The sequence below is a fragment of the Ictalurus furcatus genome, chromosome 24 (assembly GCF_023375685.1).
Source record: "Ictalurus furcatus strain D&B chromosome 24, Billie_1.0, whole genome shotgun sequence".
NCBI lineage: Eukaryota > Metazoa > Chordata > Actinopteri > Siluriformes > Ictaluridae > Ictalurus > Ictalurus furcatus.
The window spans coordinates 14,304,438-14,324,063 of record NC_071278.1 but is presented as its reverse complement, the minus strand read 5'-3'; the positions used below and the strand labels follow the sequence as shown (position 1 = coordinate 14,324,063).

Genomic DNA, 19,626 nt, shown 5'->3' with positions numbered 1-19,626 from the left:
TTACGGCAGATTTGGGCCGAGACGCGTCGTGTGATATCAGAACGTGCATTCGGCCAAAGCCCTCTTCAATTCACGTGCGTCGAACATGTGTACAGCTAAAAGGTCTTGTTTACCAACAAACATCACTGCAAAAGACTGAGCAGAACAATTGCAGCTTCACCAATTCAAGTAATTGGGGGCGGCTGTGGCTCAGGTGGTAGAGTGGATTGTCCACTAATCGTAGGGATGGCGGTTCGATTCCCGGCCCACGTGACTCCACATGCCGAAGTGTCCTTGGGCAAGACGCTGAACCCCAAGTTGCTCCCGATGGCAAGTTAGCACCTTGCATGGCAGCTCTGCTACCATCGGTGTGTGAGTGAATGGGAGAACGAGAACCAGTGTAAAGCGCTTTGTAGATCCGCTACGGTTAAAAAAAAAAACGTGCAATATAACTTCAGACCATTTACCGTTTAATTTTCAGAAAAAATAATAATAATAAAAAAAGCACAAAAAACCTCTGCAAGTTGCATCGCCAAATTTGAAAAGAGCTGCAACAAAATCGAGCGTCTTTGGCCGCAAATATCACGAAATAAACCTCGGTGAAAATCCTGTACGGACTGAAACACACGGTTTTTTGGACCAGTCCTCGTCTGCTCAGCACTGAGCAGCGTCAACAGTGAACACGTTGCTCATGTGGACACCGGACAGCGGATTTGTAAAAAGGATTAAATGGAAACGCACTGGTTCCTGGTATTACAGTTGGTGATATTATCCCCGAGCGTTACACCTCCCCTGCTCTACTTAAACCTGAAAGGGTGGAAGTGCTCGTTTTCCTGTTCGGTTCCAGACGATTAACTCGTTTATCATGAAACTTCAGATTGAAAAAAGTCAGATCAGGGGGGAAAAAATCCATAATCACAGCAACCCTGAGCAGTAAAAACCTGAATAAAATATAGTGAGTACTTAAACTTGGCATCTCGCTATATAATTAATGGTTTCTTTCAGATGTTTAAAAATCTCCCGTTTTAAATGGTCTAGTTTTCAGGGTTACATGCAGAGTCTGAATGAGCTCCGTCACGTCCCACTAATAAATAAAAAAAAGAAAGAATAAATTTTAAAAAAACTACTTGAACTGCTGACATTTTGTTTGCCGTTACATCCAAACCTACTGAATTATCCATCCATCCATCTTCTATACTGCTTATCTTCCTTCAGGGTCACGGGGAACCTGGAGCCTATCCCAGGGAGCATCGGGCACAAGGCGGGGTACACCCTGGACAGGGTGCCAATCCATCACAGGGCACACTCACACACCCATTCATACACAACGGACACTTTGGACACGCCAATCGGCCTACCATGCATGTCTTTGGACTGGAGGAGGAAACCGGAGTACCCGAGGAAACCCCTGCAGCACGGGGAGAACATGCAAACTCCGCACACACAGGGCCACGGTCGGGAATCGAACCCCCGACCCTGGAGGTGTGAGGCGAACGTGCTAACCACTAAGCCACCGTGCGCCCCTAACTACTGAATTATGTCTTATACAAAATAAGCAGCTTCATTCTTGAGGCCTCAGGCAGATGAAGCAATCTGGTGGGTTTACAGGTAGGTTACTGATCAGGTACGGAGCTGAAGAACACGCACAGTGTGTTGATTGAAGGTTCTTCAATTTGTGACGGACGTTTTCCCCCCGTTTAGTTGATTGTGAACACAGCACACAGCACTTTCACTACCCTAATGATGTGGCGTAGTCACTTTCACTTCAGCAGTCGTGTTATTGTTCCACCTTTGTGGTTTCTAAAGCTGGATTGGGGCTTTTCCACCCACGCAGCCTGCTCACGTTACTGGAGCAATCTGTTTAGTGTACAGTACAGTACACGCTCACGGCCTTCATCACGTGTGGCACGTTTTGACGAGCTTAAGATTCAGGGGTGGGGCAGAAGATTTTAATTACGGAGAAACAGATGGGTCACAGCAAACTGTGTTGGTTAAAAAAAAAAAAAAAAAATCGTTCAAAAGTATGATTTTGTTTTATGAGGCATTACGAAGAAATCTTGCTCATACAGATATGACTGCTCCAGAATTACACTGATCATGATGTACACGGCAACCATGGACTGTGCAACGTTAATCGATGTGTTGAAGTAATTTCCGCTGAAACAGGATGTCAGGCCAGGACATACTGAGTGGCTCCTCCCCCTTTTTAAATAGCCAATAGCGTTTAGCTCACCTCACAGCCTGGGCTAAGCCGTTATCTGCCACAAGTACCTCCTTCATCAAAGTGAAAGAATTAAAGCCGTTTCCTTCTTAACCAACGTACAGCTGGAAAACTGAATAAAACCCGTGTTCAAACAGCCAGAGACACGTTTACGACCCGTTCTTCTGAGATGATTTCTCTCGCTCGACAACAGAAACTTCAGCAAGGTGATGTTTATAGTGTCGTGGGTGGGACACTTCAGATTCTAGAGAGCGTTTGATTGGACGGAAAATCTGATGAGAAGCTGAAGTGCAGAATGATGTCATCAAAATGGCTGATCCGTATCGGTGGTAGAGAGAGACTGTATATTATTAATGCATATATCTTCTAAAGGTGAATTTTGTCACTGTTTTGGCGCACACTAGCTTATAGATAACCTTAAAGCTAACATCTTCATATTAAAGCCATGGGGACTGAAGAAAGGCTTAGTAAGGAGAGATCGGAGGTAGATGTGCAAGGTAAACGTACAGATTGTTTGATTTAGTGAAAAGATTGGCCATCTTACAGAGCTTACAAAGCATCTAAACGCTTATTATAGTAATATATGTTTTAGTTGAGGTGTGCGGTTATATCCCTGTGCTCTGTCATAAACATGAGCACTCTGCTCTCAGTCTAATACTTTAACCATGACCTAAGCCTAACATTAAACAGATATGTGAACTACACAAATGTAAAACATTATAAACTGTATAACACTCTGGAGAAGCTTTCTGTAAGAAGACTTTAAACATCTGTGAAAGAGGACTTCAGCGTTACGCTCTGCACCGGGGGAAAGCGGAGTTCGGGCACTGCGGTTTCTCAGTCACGTGACGAGTTACAATTTTATTTTGCTTACTATTAGCTTTGAGAGAGAAAAAAAAAAAAGAAAAATTGTGGTGCTCATAGCTGTTATAATGAATCTGATTCTGGGAACTAACTTGCTTCGGACATTCCACAAGATTATATATAGCTATAAATGGATCAAAAGTACTGTGTTTTGCTTAATAAATAAAAACTGTAAGAGGAAGTACACTTTTATAGAAAAATAATCAACTTCTGACAACACGCCCAAGTGTGTTTTATTCCTTACATACTGAACAAACTTAATAAAAAGGTACTAAAGCTTTCCTTAAGGATACTAAAAGGTACTAAAGCTTTCCATGAGGACACTAAAAGATACTAAAGCTTTCCATAAGGATACTAAAAGGTACTAAAGCTTTCCATAAGGATACTAAAAGATACTAAAGCTTTCCTTAAGGATACTACATACTACTAAAGCTTTCCTTAAGGATACTAAAAGGTACTAAAGCTTTCCTTAAGGATACAAAAAGATACTAAAGCTTTCCTTAAGGATACTACAAGGTACTAAAGCTTTCCTTAAGGATACAAAAAGGTACTAAAGCTTTCCTTAAGGATACAAAAAGATACTAAAGCTTTCCTTAAGGATACAAAAAGGTACTAAAGCTTTCCTTAAGGATACAAAAAGGTACTAAAGCTTTCCTTAAGGATACAAAAAGGTACTAAAGCTTTCCTTAAGGATACAAAAAGGTACTAAAGCTTTCCTTAAGGATACTACAAGGTACTAAAGCTTTCCATAAGGATACTAAAAGGTACTAAAGCTTTCCATAAGGATACTAAAAGTTACTAAAGCTTTCCATAAGGATACTAAAAGTTACTAAAGCTTTCCATAAGGATACTAAAAGGTACTAAAGCTTTCCATAAGGATACTAAAAGGTACTAAAGCTTTCCTTAAGGATACTACAAGGTACTAAAGCTTTCCATAAGGATACTAAAAGGTACTAAAGCTTTCCATAAGGATACTAAAAGGTACTAAAGCTTTCCATAAGGATACTAAAAGGTACTAAAGCTTTCCATAAGGATACTAAAAGGTACTAAAGCTTTCCATAAGGATACTAAAAGGTACTAAAGCTTTCCATAAGGATACTAAAAGGTACTAAAGCTTTCCTTAAGGATACTAAAAGGTACTAAAGCTTTCCTTAAGGATACTACAAGGTACTAAAGCTTTCCATAAGGATACTAAAAGGTACTAAAGCTTTCCATAAGGATACTAAAAGGTACTAAAGCTTTCCTTAAGGATACTAAAAGGTACTAAAGCTTTCCTTAAGGATACTACAAGGTACTAAAGCTTTCCATAAGGATACTAAAAGGTACTAAAGCTTTCCATAAGGATACTAAAAGGTACTAAAGCTTTCCATAAGGATACTAAAGGTACTAAAGCGTTACACAAGGTACTAAAGCTTTCCATAAGGATACTAAAGGTACTAAAGCGTTACACAAGGTACTAAAGCTTTACACAAGGTACTGAAGCTTTCCATAAGGACACTAAATGTACTAACACTTTCCATAAAGAACAAAGGGCTGTATGTGAGTTAATATCACACCTAAGGCTATAAACTTCTATTGTCCTTTATCACAGTGTTTCTCACACACACACATGCGCGCACAGCAATCATAGATTGTCCCTCACTGATAACGATCATTTAACAATCAACTCTCCATTTATCCTAGCAGCTGGAAGTATGGCAGCACATCTCGTTGAAAGACACATGGAGGAGAACATGAGACCATCGCTTTGTGAGAATCAGCACCAGTGTTCTGCCAAATACACTCACTTTTGACAACAAGCATGCCAACACTTTGACTGACATGCCACAATACATGCAATCCATCACAGCCCATCACACAGGTTCAGACTGGAGGAGAAATTCGCTTTGCTGTATTGTCGGAGTGTTTTATTATTAGAGGTGCGCACTACATCCTGCACTGGCCATGCTTTATCGTGTGCACACAGATGGGTTTTGTACGAGAACGATTCGATATCGATTCAGAATATCGTATTGATTCAGAATATCGTATTGATTCAGAAGGTGAGAAGCAGCACCACGCCATATTTCCACTCAAACTCAAACCGACTGTCTTCTGACAAATGCAGATTTCGCTTTGTTCCCTAAGCAGTGCACACTACAGGATATCTATACTCCATAACCCTGTGGCTAGTGTGGATTTATCCTGGTGCTGATGCTCCATCTGGTAATTTGACACGTTTGGTTAAGGACAAGGTTCATGAAACACGTTTAGGAGGTGTTAATCATTTACAGAGAGCAGGTTAGTCCACATTTCTTGTTGAGACGGTCTCATTTCTCAAACACAATGGAAGACACAAATACTAGCCAAAAGCAGAGCAGAAAAGAATAAGTAACCGGTGCATATCCAACTCCACGACCTCCAACACACCCTGAAGGACAGCAGGGTACAAGCCCAAGCGAATGAAAAGAAAGACGTGGCAGAACGAGCACAGAACAGAGCGTGATCGAAGCGTCTGACCCTGAGCAGTGGGATAAACCCACAAGGTTTTGTGCTGGACCAAGGACTGGCTGAAGAAGTGGGCCAGGGTGACATCAGTTGTGGAGTCTTTAGAGATTCTCGTGCTAATTTGTTGGTTGGTGCGGTATTTTCGTTATTCCTGTGAGAAGACCGCAGTTGTCCGCCGTAGTGACGTCACAGCAGGACGTTGCTAGTGCAGCTGTAATGGCAGTCAGCAAGCAGGAGAAGAAATCTTGAATACAAGGTATATTATAGTCAGGATTCACTGGCAGCTCCGAAAAACAAACCATTTTCAGCTACACAATCTCGCATTAATGAGAAATCCAACATAAAAGTGGAGACGGGCAACGTCGGACTCAAAGATCCAGAATGCGACGCAGCGATACAACACAGCCGTGCTGAGTTACAGAGACCCGGCTCGGCTAGGTAAGTCATCTATGGGATGACGAGCGCGACGCGGATCGAGGACGTATCATCATAAAAGCTGACGATTCGAGCCGAGTGTATAGAGGACGGCGTGAGAGAGCTGGACAGACTAAAGCTCTGCTCAGTCTCTTTAATCAGGGTTCACATTGTAGCATTTTGACCACGATTTGGTCGTCGGAGACAAAATCTGAGAAAGCTAAAAGATTCTATAATCCTAGGACAAAATCCATAGTCTTCGATCGCTAGTTTGACGCGTTCCCCGACAGCCGATTAACAGCCGTCGCGATCAAATGTTCCCTCCGATGAAATTCTGGCCGTGTCAGAAGATTTGAGCTACAGTCCTGTAGTGTGGTTCTCTACTCCGTACCGGTTTTCTAGCGTGCATCCGTGTTTCGCGTCTCGACCGTCGTACAGTCCGGCATTAATGACAGCTGAGCTCCTCGGTGTGACGTGACTTACAGCGGGGATCGCGTTCGTACAGTCTGGACGAGCAACAATCACAAACGACGGTTAAAAGGCGCACCGTGTGCACCGGCTTTAGACAGAGATGAAGCAAGAGCTAAATCCTTGTGGGTACACTGTATGACAGTTAACTGATAGCCCCTTTAAGAAACCTAACCCCATTTCTTCTTTTTAACTCCAACTGTCATGACACATTTTAGATACTCAAGTGTACAAGTAGTGAAAATTTAAAGTAATCCTTTGTCTTGACTTGGAAAACTAAACCGAGTTGAAAAAGTTGAGTTTGCTCATGTTTTTAAGGCGGCAGGTGAACTTTCGTTTCTAAACTCCATGCAGTTTTGCACTCGGGTCTCCTTCGAACGGTGGACCAGCTCAACAAAAACCAGCATGGACTTTCCTTTGCTTTTACACGATCTGTTCTTACCCAGATGAGTCCGGTTCCTCTCAAGGTTTCCTCCTCATATCATCTTAGGGAGTTTTTCCTCACCACCGGCTCGCTCATTAGGGATTAATCCACACACTTAAAATCTGTATCCTGTGTTTATATGTTTCTGTAAAGCTGCTTTGAGACAATTTAAGTTGAACCACCTGAAATGTTTTACAGTGTAGGAAACCGTTAAAGTGAAAATAGATTGACTAGACTGTTCATACTAAAAAATAAAATTCAAAACAAAAGCCAAGGCAGAATTTCATTAGGAAATAAATCTTGGATGAAGATCACGTGTTAATTATGACGAAGAATACACAAATCAATCGATCAGGGCGGATTTTTCCCTTTAAGCATTTTAGCAGCTCCACACAAAAAAAAAAATAAAAAATCCACAGCTCATGTGTACAAATCCAGAGTCTCGCCGGAGCAGACAGGAGTGGAAAACCCAATACCGAGGAACCAGATGATACGATTCCTCCCGTTCTCCAAGCTCCATTAGTTCACACGTAGCACATCTGATCCGTCATCTCAAACTCATCCACACGGCAAGCGGACACCGAACTCTGGACCTGCAGATTCAATTAGCTAACAGACAAAACATTTCATCTCACGTGACCTCTAAATGTCAGGAGAAGATGCCGCTCTTTCAGTCAAAACGAGCTGAACTGTTCGGGATGTTTCCACCCCGTACCTAAAAGATACCTCGAACTCGTTCACCTGACGGATTCCGGAGAGTTCTGCGCAAAACAAACCCGCGCAAACAGCTGGAACAACAGCGTCTACTGAATTCAAAACAGGATTTAACACATCAAACGTAATGTCAATATTTTCAGTTCTCCCGCTGAAAAAAACCGCCGCCTGTGATCGATAAATAAGTCACGCTGCAATAACGGTCCCGTTTCATTTGCGCCAAACTACACAGCTCTTCATCGTGCCATCAAATACACTCTGAATATCAGGGGTGGACAAATCATAAATTCATCAGCTAAAGTAAACCTTTCGCCAGCATTTTATTTATGAGATGTGGTGTCTTGCTCTCGGATCACATACGCTCGAAGGCCAAAAGTATCTGGACACCTGACCATCACACCCGTATGTAGTTCTTCCCCAAACTGTTGCCAAGTTAGAAACACACGATTGTGTCTTTGTATGCTGTAGCTTTACCACTTCCCTTCACTGGATCGAAGAAGACTGAACCTGTTCCAGCATGACGATGCCTCTGTGCACAAAGCGAGCCTCATGAAGACATGGTTTGCCAAGATCGGTGTGGAAGAACTTGAGTGTCCTGCACAGAGCCCTGACCTCAACCCCACTGAACACCTTTGGGATGAACCGGAACACAGACTGCACCCCGGCTTCCTATATAATGTATAACGACAGCGGACCTTTCTCAGGCGCTCCCGTAACGGACGCGCCTGGGAAACACTATCGGTGTGGATTTTTCCTGATAATCGATCGATCGCGTGACCTCTAGCTAACAGCCTCGAAACTAAATCCGCTCGTCTACAATTCAGATCTGGTAGTCTGTTCACGTAATCTGTAAACCTACCCGTCATGGTCATACCCGGAGGAAAAATAACTGCAGCTACCAAGTCAACCGCGAAACCTGCTTGCTTACGAATTCCCCGTGCACGAAAAATGGCTTGTGAAGAAGAACCAGGGGTCTGTTCACAAAATGTGCTCGTTTTTTTGAACATGAATATGAAACCAACAGCTTAGACATGAATTCTGCTTGATCCATCAACCTATCTGACATTATGATGCGCTGGCAGGGGAAAAAATAAATAAATACATATTTTTTTAAACTGTATCTACAAAGCCAATAGTGATATCTTCATATCTAGGAAAATGAAACTATTAAGCTGCACATGAAGTCTGCTTGTCCTGGCTGCTCAAGTTACTGATTTGTCCAACCCTGTATTGTCTGTGCTGTTAGAAACAAAGGCTCTGAAAGGTGTGGGTGTGTGTGGGAGGGTGTGTGTGTGTGTGTGTGTGCTCAATGGCAGATTATAGTGGTTTGTATATATACAGTGAGGGTGCAGAAGCAGCAAATCCAGCTTGTAATCGGATTTCAGGCCGGCTGTAATCTAATAAAGACTCCCTCATCAGTTTCCCCAAAACAACACTAATGTGTTTAGGTGAAGCCCCAAACCAAAGCATAGCATTTAGCTCAGCTGTAAACATTCCTATAGACTCAGCCATGTTAGTCTCTTCCAATTTCTTTGAATTTCCACTGAACAATTCCACTGTATGATACTTTTGAACCCAACCATTAAGCCTCTATGATACAAAACCCTGTGCATTTCCCTTTCGAAAGCAACCTCAACGTATCTGTCTTTCAGTTCCTGTCTTCCTGCCTGCACGAGAATAATGAGGATGCACATGCTGCGTGCCAGAAGACGTTGTGCGAGGGGGCACCGAGTACGCCGTCGCAGGCCGAAACTAGGTCAGCATGACCTTTCCCTGCCACACAGACAGGCTGAAGGAGTGTCTGAAAGAGTGAGACGGGCCGACGAGAGAGAGAAAAAACACAGCGGTTAGAGAGCAACGATAAACTGTGAGACACTGAGATAAAGCATAGACGGGGGGGGGGGGGTGAGCAAGAGAGAGATAGAGAGTAAGAGAGAGAAATAAAGAAAGAAAGAAAGAGGAGAGAGAGAGGGGGAGAGAGAAAAAGAGGGAGCGAAAGAAAGAAAGAGAGAAAAAAGAGATGGAGAGAGAAAGAGGGGAGAGAGAGAAAAAAGAGAGAGATTGAGAGAAAGGGACAGATAGAGAGAAAGAGAGAGACAGAGAGAAAGAAAGAAAGAAAGAAAGAAAGAGAGAGAGACAGAGAGAGAAAGAGAGGGAGAGAGAAAAAGAGAGAACGAAAGAAAGAGAGAGAGAAAAAAAAGAGATGGAGAGAGAAAGAGGGGAGAGAGAGAAAAAGAGAGATTGAGAGAAAGGGACAGATAGAGAGAAAGAGAGAGACAGAGAGAAAGAAAGAAAGAAAGAAAGAAAGAAAGAAAGAAAGAGAGAGAGACAGAGAGAAAGAGAGGGGGAGAGAGAAGAGAGGGAGAGCGAAAAAGAGAGAACGAAAGAAAGAGAGAGAGAAAAAAGAGATAGAGAAAGAGGGGAGAGAGAGAAAGAGACAGATAGAGAGAAAGAGAGAAAGAAAGAAAGAAAGAAAGAAAGAAAGAGAGACGGAGAGAGACAGAGATAGAGAGAAAGAGAGACAGAGAGAAAGAAAGAAAGAGAGAGAGAGAGAGAGACAGAAATAAAGAGACAGAGATAGAGAGAGAAAGAGAGAGTGAAAGAAAGAAAGAGAGAGAGGGAAAAAAAAGAGATAGAGGGAGAAAGAGGGGAGAGAGAGAGAGAAAGAGAGAGAAAAAGAGAGAAAGAGAGAGACAGAGATAGAGAGAAAGAGAGAGAAAGAAAGAAAGAAAGAAAGAAAGAAGGAAAGAAAGAGAGCGAGACAGAGAGAGAAATAAAGAGACAGATAGAGAGAAAGAGAGAGACAGAGATAGAGAGAAAGAGAGACAGAGATAGAGAGAAAGAGAGACAGAGAGAAAGAAAGAAAGAGAGAGAGATAAAGAAAGAGAGCGAGAGAAAATGCAAAGTGGAAAAGCTTGGACTATAAATGTTGTCTCTTCAGGTGGTCAACAGCGGAGGTAAAAGTCCCTCTGAACACATCAGGGTTAATCATACAACAGCTGTAAGTGTCCAATCTGAGCGTCTCAGGATGAATGCACATGCAAAGACAAAACAGGTTTTTTTGTAACGGTAATATTCAAAGCGAATCAGCAGCAGGGATATTCAAATGCTTTTTATAAAAAATAGAGGCCTTCATTTCTCTTAACCCTCTCACACAGTTCACTGCCGTTCTGCTCCGTTCGCCAAATGGAAATCGACTCCTCTGACATTTCCAATCAGTATAAGCAAATGAATCATTTGATCGCCGCACGTCTGATGTAAGATGAGTCGGCACACGTTGGGTTCCTGTGTGAAGAGCATCATGACTCTGTGTTTAGCTGCTGGTGCGCAGCGTGAGGGGAAACCGTGAGTCAGCGGTAGCCGAGTGGTTAAGACGTTAGAGTACTGATCGGGAGGTCGTGAGTTCAAATCCCAGTACTGCCAAGCTGCCAGAGATCAGTCTCTCCAGAACTTTGCAATCGCAGAAATGAACACAAAATCAAGCAAACTCCGCGACATCCGGAGGGCTTGCAAGTTTTTACAGCGGGGCCGAGACGCGTCATGTGACATCACGACGCCCATTCAGCCAAAACCCTCTTCAATTCACGTGCGTCGAACACAAGTACGGCTAAATGGTCTCATTCACCAACAAACATCACTGCGAAAGAACGATTTTGTGCAATTGCAATTTCGCCAATTAAAGTAGTTTTCCACAAAAAAGTTGCATCTCTAAATGTTTAAAAAGACGCAGCAAAATCAAGCGTCTTTGGCCGCAACAATCACTAAAAACACTGTACGGACTGAGAGATGAAACAGACAACATGAACCCCAAAGTTTCATCACAGGATCTGGTAGTAAGTCTTGCAACTGTTGGTGTGAAAGTGCATGCTTCTACAATCAGAAAGAGATACATTTGACCTGCATGGGAGGCGTGCCAGGAAAAAGCCTTTTTGTAAGACTACAGTTTTTCAATGAGCATATAGGTAAAGACCAGGACTTTTGGAAAATGTCCTCTGGACAGATGAATCAAAGATAGAGTTGTTTGGCCACAGTAACAGCAGACATGTTTGTTGCAGACCAAAGACAGCTTTTCAGGAGAAGCACCTCATACCAACTGTGAAGCTCGGTGGTGGAAACGTTATGGCTTGGGGTTGCTTCGCTGCCTCAGGGACTGGACAGCATGCAGTCATTGATTCAACTATGAATTCTGCATAATCAAAGAGTGCTTGAAGATAACGTGAGGCCATCTGTCCGAAAGTTGAAGTTGAATTTTTCAACAGGATAATGATCCTGAGCACACTAGCAAATCCACCAAGGAATGGCTCAAAAAGAAGAAATGGAGGATATGGAATGGCCTAGTCAAAGCCCGGATTTGAATCCCATTGGAATGTTGTGGGGGGATTTGAAACGGGCAGTACATGCAAGAAAACCCTCAAACATCTTGCACCTGAAAGAATATTGCATGGAAGACTGGTCAAAATTTCCAGCAAGCCTAGTGGACAATTATGCAAAATGCCTTGAAGAAGAAATTTCTACTAAAGGGGGCAATACTAGCTTCTGAGGCCCAGGGTGTACTTACTTTATCCACAGAAGAATATCACATCTATTGATATTTCTGTTGAATAAATGATTGAAAAAGGTATTTTTCCTTGTGGTTTTGTTCGAGTAGAACAACTTCATCAATAGGCACTGTTTCAAACATGAGCAAAACGTTTGCTTGTCCAAATATGTTAAAAAAAAAAAAAAAAAGCAGACAATTTCCATGGGGTGTACTTATTTTTTTCACGACTCTATTGTTGCATAGAACTTAAAATAAAGTGTACAATGACAGTCATCCTGAGATTCTTATACGACTGACAGACTACTCATCTTACACTATGCAGGCCTTATCTGCTAATCTACCACACCATGATTTCCCAGTGTGAACAACGCAACCAAGAGCACAGTCCCTGATCTTAACTGGGTGTTTTCAACAACCTGACAAATCCATCATTCCTGTTTATACAGCTTTAAATAGATCTGGAGGGGATAAAGATGCCTATAGAAAACAGAACTAGGAAACACAATGCGGATTTAAAATTATGAAATGGTACAGTACATCTGCGGCCAGGAGCCAAGAGTCCTCACGGTTCTCTTTACTCTCTCTCCTGTCAATCACAGTGATACTAGCCAATCTGTGAGCTCATGTATGTGGAAGAGGGCGGTCAGCACTTTCCTCTGAGTGCGTTACGCGGTCCCATGGTCAGTCCCATGGTCGGTCCCAGGATCTTTCCCGGGATCTTTCCCGGGATCTTTCCCGGGATGCTGCGTGAGCAGCAGTTCCCAAAAAATTAGCCTTGCAGTTGGTTCTGGCTGCACACGTCTCTGAGGAAACACGTGTTAAAGTACGTTCACATTAGAGATCGACAAAGCAACACGCAACTGTTCATTTTATATGTACGAGCTCAACACACAGCCATGATTTCAGCCTCAGCAGCAATCTGTGCTTTGTTCTGAAACGGGACTCAAGTTGTCAGTGCTGTATTTTCTCCTTGTCTCGGCTGGCTTTCACAAGGCAACGTTTCAAAGCCGACCAGAACGTGTTTATGCGAGTCACATGTGAGTAAACTGTCCTCTCGACGGTCAGAGCGCGCCTGTTTATGTTCTGGGGTTACGCTCATAGCGGTCACCCATCCAGATGGATAGACAGCAGCTCCGCAAGATTACCGTGGCTTTCGTTTTAGCTGTAGTTATTATAATTTATCTAATGTATAAGTTCCACAGAGCGATTAAAGCCCATCTCATTGAGATGCTCGCTAAACAGCCTGTAAATCTGTAAAACGTTTCGATGCGTTTTTGAAAGTTTGAAATTTCACTCAGGCGTTTTACCTCGTCTTTGGTCCAAGTTAAACCGCGATTCACGTAGCGAGCCGTTAACAAAACAAACACGCATTTCACATAACGCAGTTCCCATCATGCATTGCTATACAGGTTGGTTTGTTGGCCTGTTGGGTCGGATTGCTTTCTCACCACAACCGAACCGCTCCGAAAACAAACAACGGCCTTAAACTCCCTGAAAGAATGAACATTTCAGCAGTTGCACCAAAAACTGGACTGTAGTGTTCACGGCAAAACAAAATCCCTTCACATGGTGCACGTATACACACCAGAGCGTCCAGCTTCACACTTTAATTTCTGTGTTCTTCTGTTATTGTATAATTTTCTGCGCCATCAGGAAACAAAAAGGTCAACCTGCACACAACCGATATGAAGAATTTTGCTAAGCACTACGGATCCTTTGCTTACAAGACATTTTCATTTTGAAAACAGAATAGACGGCATTTGAACTGAATCGGTCTTGCTACTCGGATACGAAACAGTGTTACAATCTCCAGAATATACACACAAATCCCAAAACAAGTGCCCTTCAATATCATAAAAGCAGTAGTGATCCACTCACTAGTGACATCTCGGCTCGTTCTTTTTATTTCCAATGCAAATCTACCTGCAAATATTTGCATCCCCTATGGGTTCTGGGCAACAATGAAAAAAACTAAACTAAAACGTTCTACAATTTATCTACCTAAACAAAATCATGGTGCAAAATCAGACCGAGTTTAAAGAAGACTGTGATTTCAGGCTATAAGAGTTATAAGAGATATGTGAAGAAAAATGGACCAAAAAAAAAAAAAAACACCTGCCAAGCAATCCAGCAGAGCTGAACAGATCTGAAACGTCAGTTGAGCGATTATTACAACTCAAGACATACCCATGAATAAAAGGTTGCAGCAGATGCAAAGAGAGGAATATTTCTACAGCGTTCAGAAAGAGAGATGCAAACTTTTGAACTCCGATGCACTTGAAAGGTTCGACACTTTAAACAAGTCTTCCTGTGTGGAAACAGTTGAGGGTACAGCACTTCCTGGTGTGGTTACATTCACCACCGCAGTAAAAACAATCTGTGTTTGTGATTGTCTGTGTGGATTTGGTCTGCTCAGGGCATGTCGCGTTTCTTCAGTGTCTGATGGCACAAATGCACGTTCAAATGTTCATCACAGGCAGAAAAGAACCGCACGGAAGAGTATGTGCGTCAGTTTAAAGCATTTTATACCAATTTTCAAATCTGATAGGTATGAAGGTGTTGATTAATAATCTATAACAGTATTGAGGCTGTAATCCAAATGACAGGTTTAACATTGATGCACTTGTTCTAAACACCACACAGGCTAATAATATACAGATTTTTTTTTTTTTAAACTAATTATTTATATATAATCAAAGATAAATCACTGATATGGTGAAACTTTCTCTATGAAGACAACGAGCGTTTTGGTTTTATTAGGAGACGGCTGTTTATAGCTGCTACAACGTAAGAGACAACAGGAACTAAACTGTCTCACAGATGTTCCACAAGATTTAATGTATCTAGAAATCACCAATTCGTTCATCTCTCCAGTTTCCGTACTGATTAATACTACACAAGGCCGTGAGGGAATCTCAGGGAACTTGGGGCACAAAGCGGGGGACACGCTGGACAGTGAGACAACATGGCACCATGACAAACCTATACGGACACTACGGACAATCTGGAAATGCCAATCAGCTTACAACGCATGTCTGTGGACCGGGGGAGGAAACCGCCGAAGCACGTGGTGAACATGTAAACTCCACGCACACAGGGCACAGGCGGCATTCAAACCCCCAACCCAGGACGTGCAGCACGAACATGTGATCCACTAAACCAGTGCTTGCCTAAATGCTGTGGTACAAGTATAAGTGGAATAAAACACATCAGGCATACTGTTATGCGGTGGGGAAAAAAACACAATCCGCTTCATTTTGTTAAAAGTAACGCCGCTTCGTGTCAAACCACATCACACCACCTCGACATGGATTATTTTCCTGTAACAGCACACCCTGAAGTGTGTCAAGTCAAATCCTTACTTAACCATTAGATTAGATTAGATATGATTTAGACTACAAGTAGTAGTACAAGTGAACACACACAAGTAGCGGCCTATATACTGAGTGTGTAGAGTCAGAATGGTAGACAGATAGATACAGTCTCTAACAGGATTAACATGACTATTATCCACAGATTGGGAAATAACACTGAAATCACACATAACTCTCACTCAGCAGCGCTGAACCGGAAATCACGGATTATATTAACCACAACTACGAACAATAGATCTTAAAAACCTAAATAGGACAGCTAGCTGGAAAAGGATACCGCCCATACACACACACACACACACACATATATTTAGGTCAGAGAAGATCTTATCTTAGTAAATCTGAGCTAAGATTATATTATTTCTAATGATCGCATCACCTCACAGTCACATCAGGCCAGGTACATTATTAAAAGTCATGATATTATAATAAACCGCTCTCCTGTGCAGAGCTAAAGCGCTAACGGTTAGCAGTTAGCAACCCAAGGCGAGTCTGATGCCACGCCAGGTCATTGTTTACATTGCTAGCTAAGATACACTGCTTTTTAATCCAGCTTCATTTTTGCCAGTCTGGAATATTGTTTTTGGTTTTTTTGGTTTTTAAATATCTTATCTACCTTTTCAAATAACTGAGTCAGAGCCAGTGAAGTGTGTGTTTGTAGGTGTAGTTGTGTGATTAAATCAGGCTGATGAAATAACACACACCAGCAGTGTTTCTCTATCAGACTAGCCGTAGGTGGGTTAGGACAGCTACATGACAACAAGCCTGGGTTCAGAGGTGGTTTCGTCATGTGTGTTTTCTGGAATATTAGGAATAAAGTGTAGAAGTGGTGCAGGGCAGTTAAAAGGTGGCCCACACACACACACACACACACACACCCATACTAGGTAATAGGCTAATAGGACAAGTGCTAGTCGTCCTGTTCGCCACAGCTAGCTAAAGGTAATGCAGCTAGCTAGGGCTATATTTTATTGCCTACTTTATAAGTCTAGAGAATCAACAAATTACGGGTTTGCACCTAAAACTAGCAGTCACAGGGATATTCTAGTCTGATACACGGGTTTATCTTGTAACTGGAAAAATCTCAGCTGAGTTACTAGTCCAGATCTCAGGCTCTCAGACCTGGCTAATCACGGGCTCATTTCCACAAATACAAAACACCCCCATTAACTTATTTCCGGTTCATTCATCCACTTTTTAATAATAACGACTCCACAAAGCGCTGTTTCACGCCTGCACTGCGTCAACACAGCAGCAGCAGCGCAGCACGGAGCATGGGAGCTCACTTCAGATTCGGTCACATATTCAGGCGCTCACCGGATTTGAAGAAGGCTGCTATATCGGCTGCGTCCTTCGCCGCCTCCTCGGCTCCGTCCCCCGAGCTCATGGCTGTGGAAATAAAGCGCGGAGCTAATATCCAAACGGCAAAAAACTCGCTTCTTCCAGCTCTGAAGGATCGTAGGGAATAAGTCCGGTCGTGTGCTGTAATAAAGCAGTGACACGGACGGTGGAAAAGAGTGCGCTTCTGCTAGGATAGAGACCACGAGCAGTCCTCCATCTTGGATAATACACATTTACTATCGCCGGCCGGCAGCGGATCCGACTGGAGGCCGCTCGCGCAGGAGGGACAGCTGGGGGAGGGGCAGTGGGGGGAGGGGGCGGGGCTACACTCAACACCGGGGATGAGTCTCATCCTCACACACACAGCGCTTCCTACTGGAATACACACACAATACACGTACTACACACTACACAAACACAATACATACACACAGTCAGAATACACGCACAATACACATACTACACACTACACAAACACAATACATACACACAGTCAGAATACACGCACAATACACACACTACACACTACACAAACAACACACTACATACACATATTACACACTACACAAACAACACACTACACGCACAATACACATACTACACAGTACACAAACAACACACTACATACACACAGTCAGAATACACGCACAATACACATATTACACACTACACAAACAACACACTACACGCACAATACACATACTACACAGTACACAAACAACACACTACATACACACAGTCAGAATACACGCACAATACACACACTACACAAACAACACACTACATACACAGTCCAAATACACGCACAATACACATACTACACAAACACAATACATACACACAGTCAGAATACACGCACAATACACACACTACACACTACACAAACAACACACTACATACACAGTCAGAATACACGCACAATACACATACTACACACTACACAAACAACACACTACACGCACAATACACATACTACACAGTACACAAACAACACACTACATACACACAGTCAGAATACACGCACAATACACATATTACACACTACACAAACAACACACTACACGCACAATACACATACTACACAGTACACAAACAACACACTACATACACACAGTCAGAATACACGCACAATACACACACTACACAAACAACACACTACATACACAGTCCAAATACACGCACAATACACATACTACACACTACACAAACAACACACTACATGCACAGTACACATATTACACACTACACAAACAACACACTACATACACACAATAAGAATACACACACGCTACACAAACAACACACTACATAGACTCAGTCAGAATACACACACACTACACACACTACACAAACACAGTCAGAATACACGCACAATACATACACTACACAAACAACACACTACATATACACACAATACATACACTACACAAACAACACACTATATACACACAGTCAGAACAGAATACACACACAATACACACACTACACAAAGACACTACATACACACAGTCAGAATACACATACAATACACACTACACAAACACACTACATACACACAGCCAGAATACACACACAATACACACAATACACACATTTCACAAACAACACACTACATACACACAATCAGAATACACACACAATACACACATTACACAAACACACTACATACACACAATCAGATTACACGCACAATACACACACTACACAAACACACTACATACACACAGTCAGAATACACACACAATACATACACTACACAAACAACACACTACATACATACAGTCAGAATACACGCACAATACATACACTACACAAACACACTACATACACACAATACATACCTATGACACATACACTACATACGCATACACTACACACACTACACATACTACACACAATACATACACATGATTCATACACTACACATGCACACACTACACACAGTACATACCCATGATACATACACTACACACAGTACATACCCATGATACATACACCTGCGTGCACACACACACAAGCTCAAGCCCCTGTACCACTCTATCATTCCACTTTCCACTTACTGATGGTTAAAAGTTTTTTTTATTAATTATTATTCATATGTATTAATCAGGATTCAAACAGACAATACAAATAGAAATTCTGATTCTATGACTTTATAAATTAACACACAAACTTCACATATCTGAATGTAGCCAGGCAAAACTGTGGTCTACGTATTCTGTGGTATTTAAATATATATATATATATATATATATATATATATATATATATATATATATATATATAGATAGATAGATAGATAGATAGATAGATAGATAGATATAGAGAGAGAGAGAGAGAGAGAGAGAGAGAGATTTAGACTGGCTTGCATAAATATTCTGCACCCTTGACACCTTTCCACTTTTTTGTAGTGTTAACACCTGAAACTGGGGAGTAAATCCAGAGTCTGTTCCAGGAACACTGGGTGTGAGGTAGGAATACACTCTGAATGGTTCACCAGTCTACTGCAAGGCACCATACACACATTCACACATAGGGGCCATTCAGCATTCAGCAGATCATCCTCCTGGCATGTCTTTGGGAGGTGGGAGGAAAGCAGAGAACCCAATAGGGTTCTCCACATGGACATGGGGAGAAGCTGTGAAACTGCACACAGACAGTATCAGTTCAGGATTGAATCGGGGGACTCTGGAGCTGTGAGGTGGCAACACTACCCTCTGCACCATCATGCCACCCAAAATCAACACAAAATTATTTACCAGAAAAATGCAAAACAAAGTCCATTTCAGTTCCAGGTTGT

At 42.2% G+C, this 19,626-nt stretch overlaps 2 protein-coding genes across 3 annotated transcripts in view; one reads left to right on the top strand and one right to left on the bottom strand.

Moving 5' to 3' along the window:
* Positions 1–17,063, bottom strand: part of trioa (trio Rho guanine nucleotide exchange factor a) — a 129,205-nt gene extending 112,142 nt beyond the window's left edge. For both annotated transcript variants that reach the window (XM_053613013.1, XM_053613014.1), the window contains exon 1: positions 16,803–17,063. In XM_053613013.1, coding sequence (XP_053468988.1) covers positions 16,803–16,872 — 70 coding nt within the window. In that variant the 5' untranslated portion in view covers positions 16,873–17,063. The remainder of the gene's footprint in view (positions 1–16,802) is intronic.
* An 85-nt stretch (positions 17,064–17,148) lies between these two features.
* LOC128600481 (uncharacterized) lies at positions 17,149–19,352 on the top strand. The gene is made up of 2 exons (XM_053613017.1): positions 17,149–18,891; positions 19,238–19,352. The coding sequence occupies exon 1, from the start codon at positions 17,168–17,170 to the stop codon at positions 18,671–18,673; it is 1,506 nt and encodes a 501-aa protein (XP_053468992.1). The 5' UTR covers positions 17,149–17,167; the 3' UTR covers positions 18,674–18,891; positions 19,238–19,352.
* The last annotated feature ends 274 nt before the right edge of the window (positions 19,353–19,626 follow it).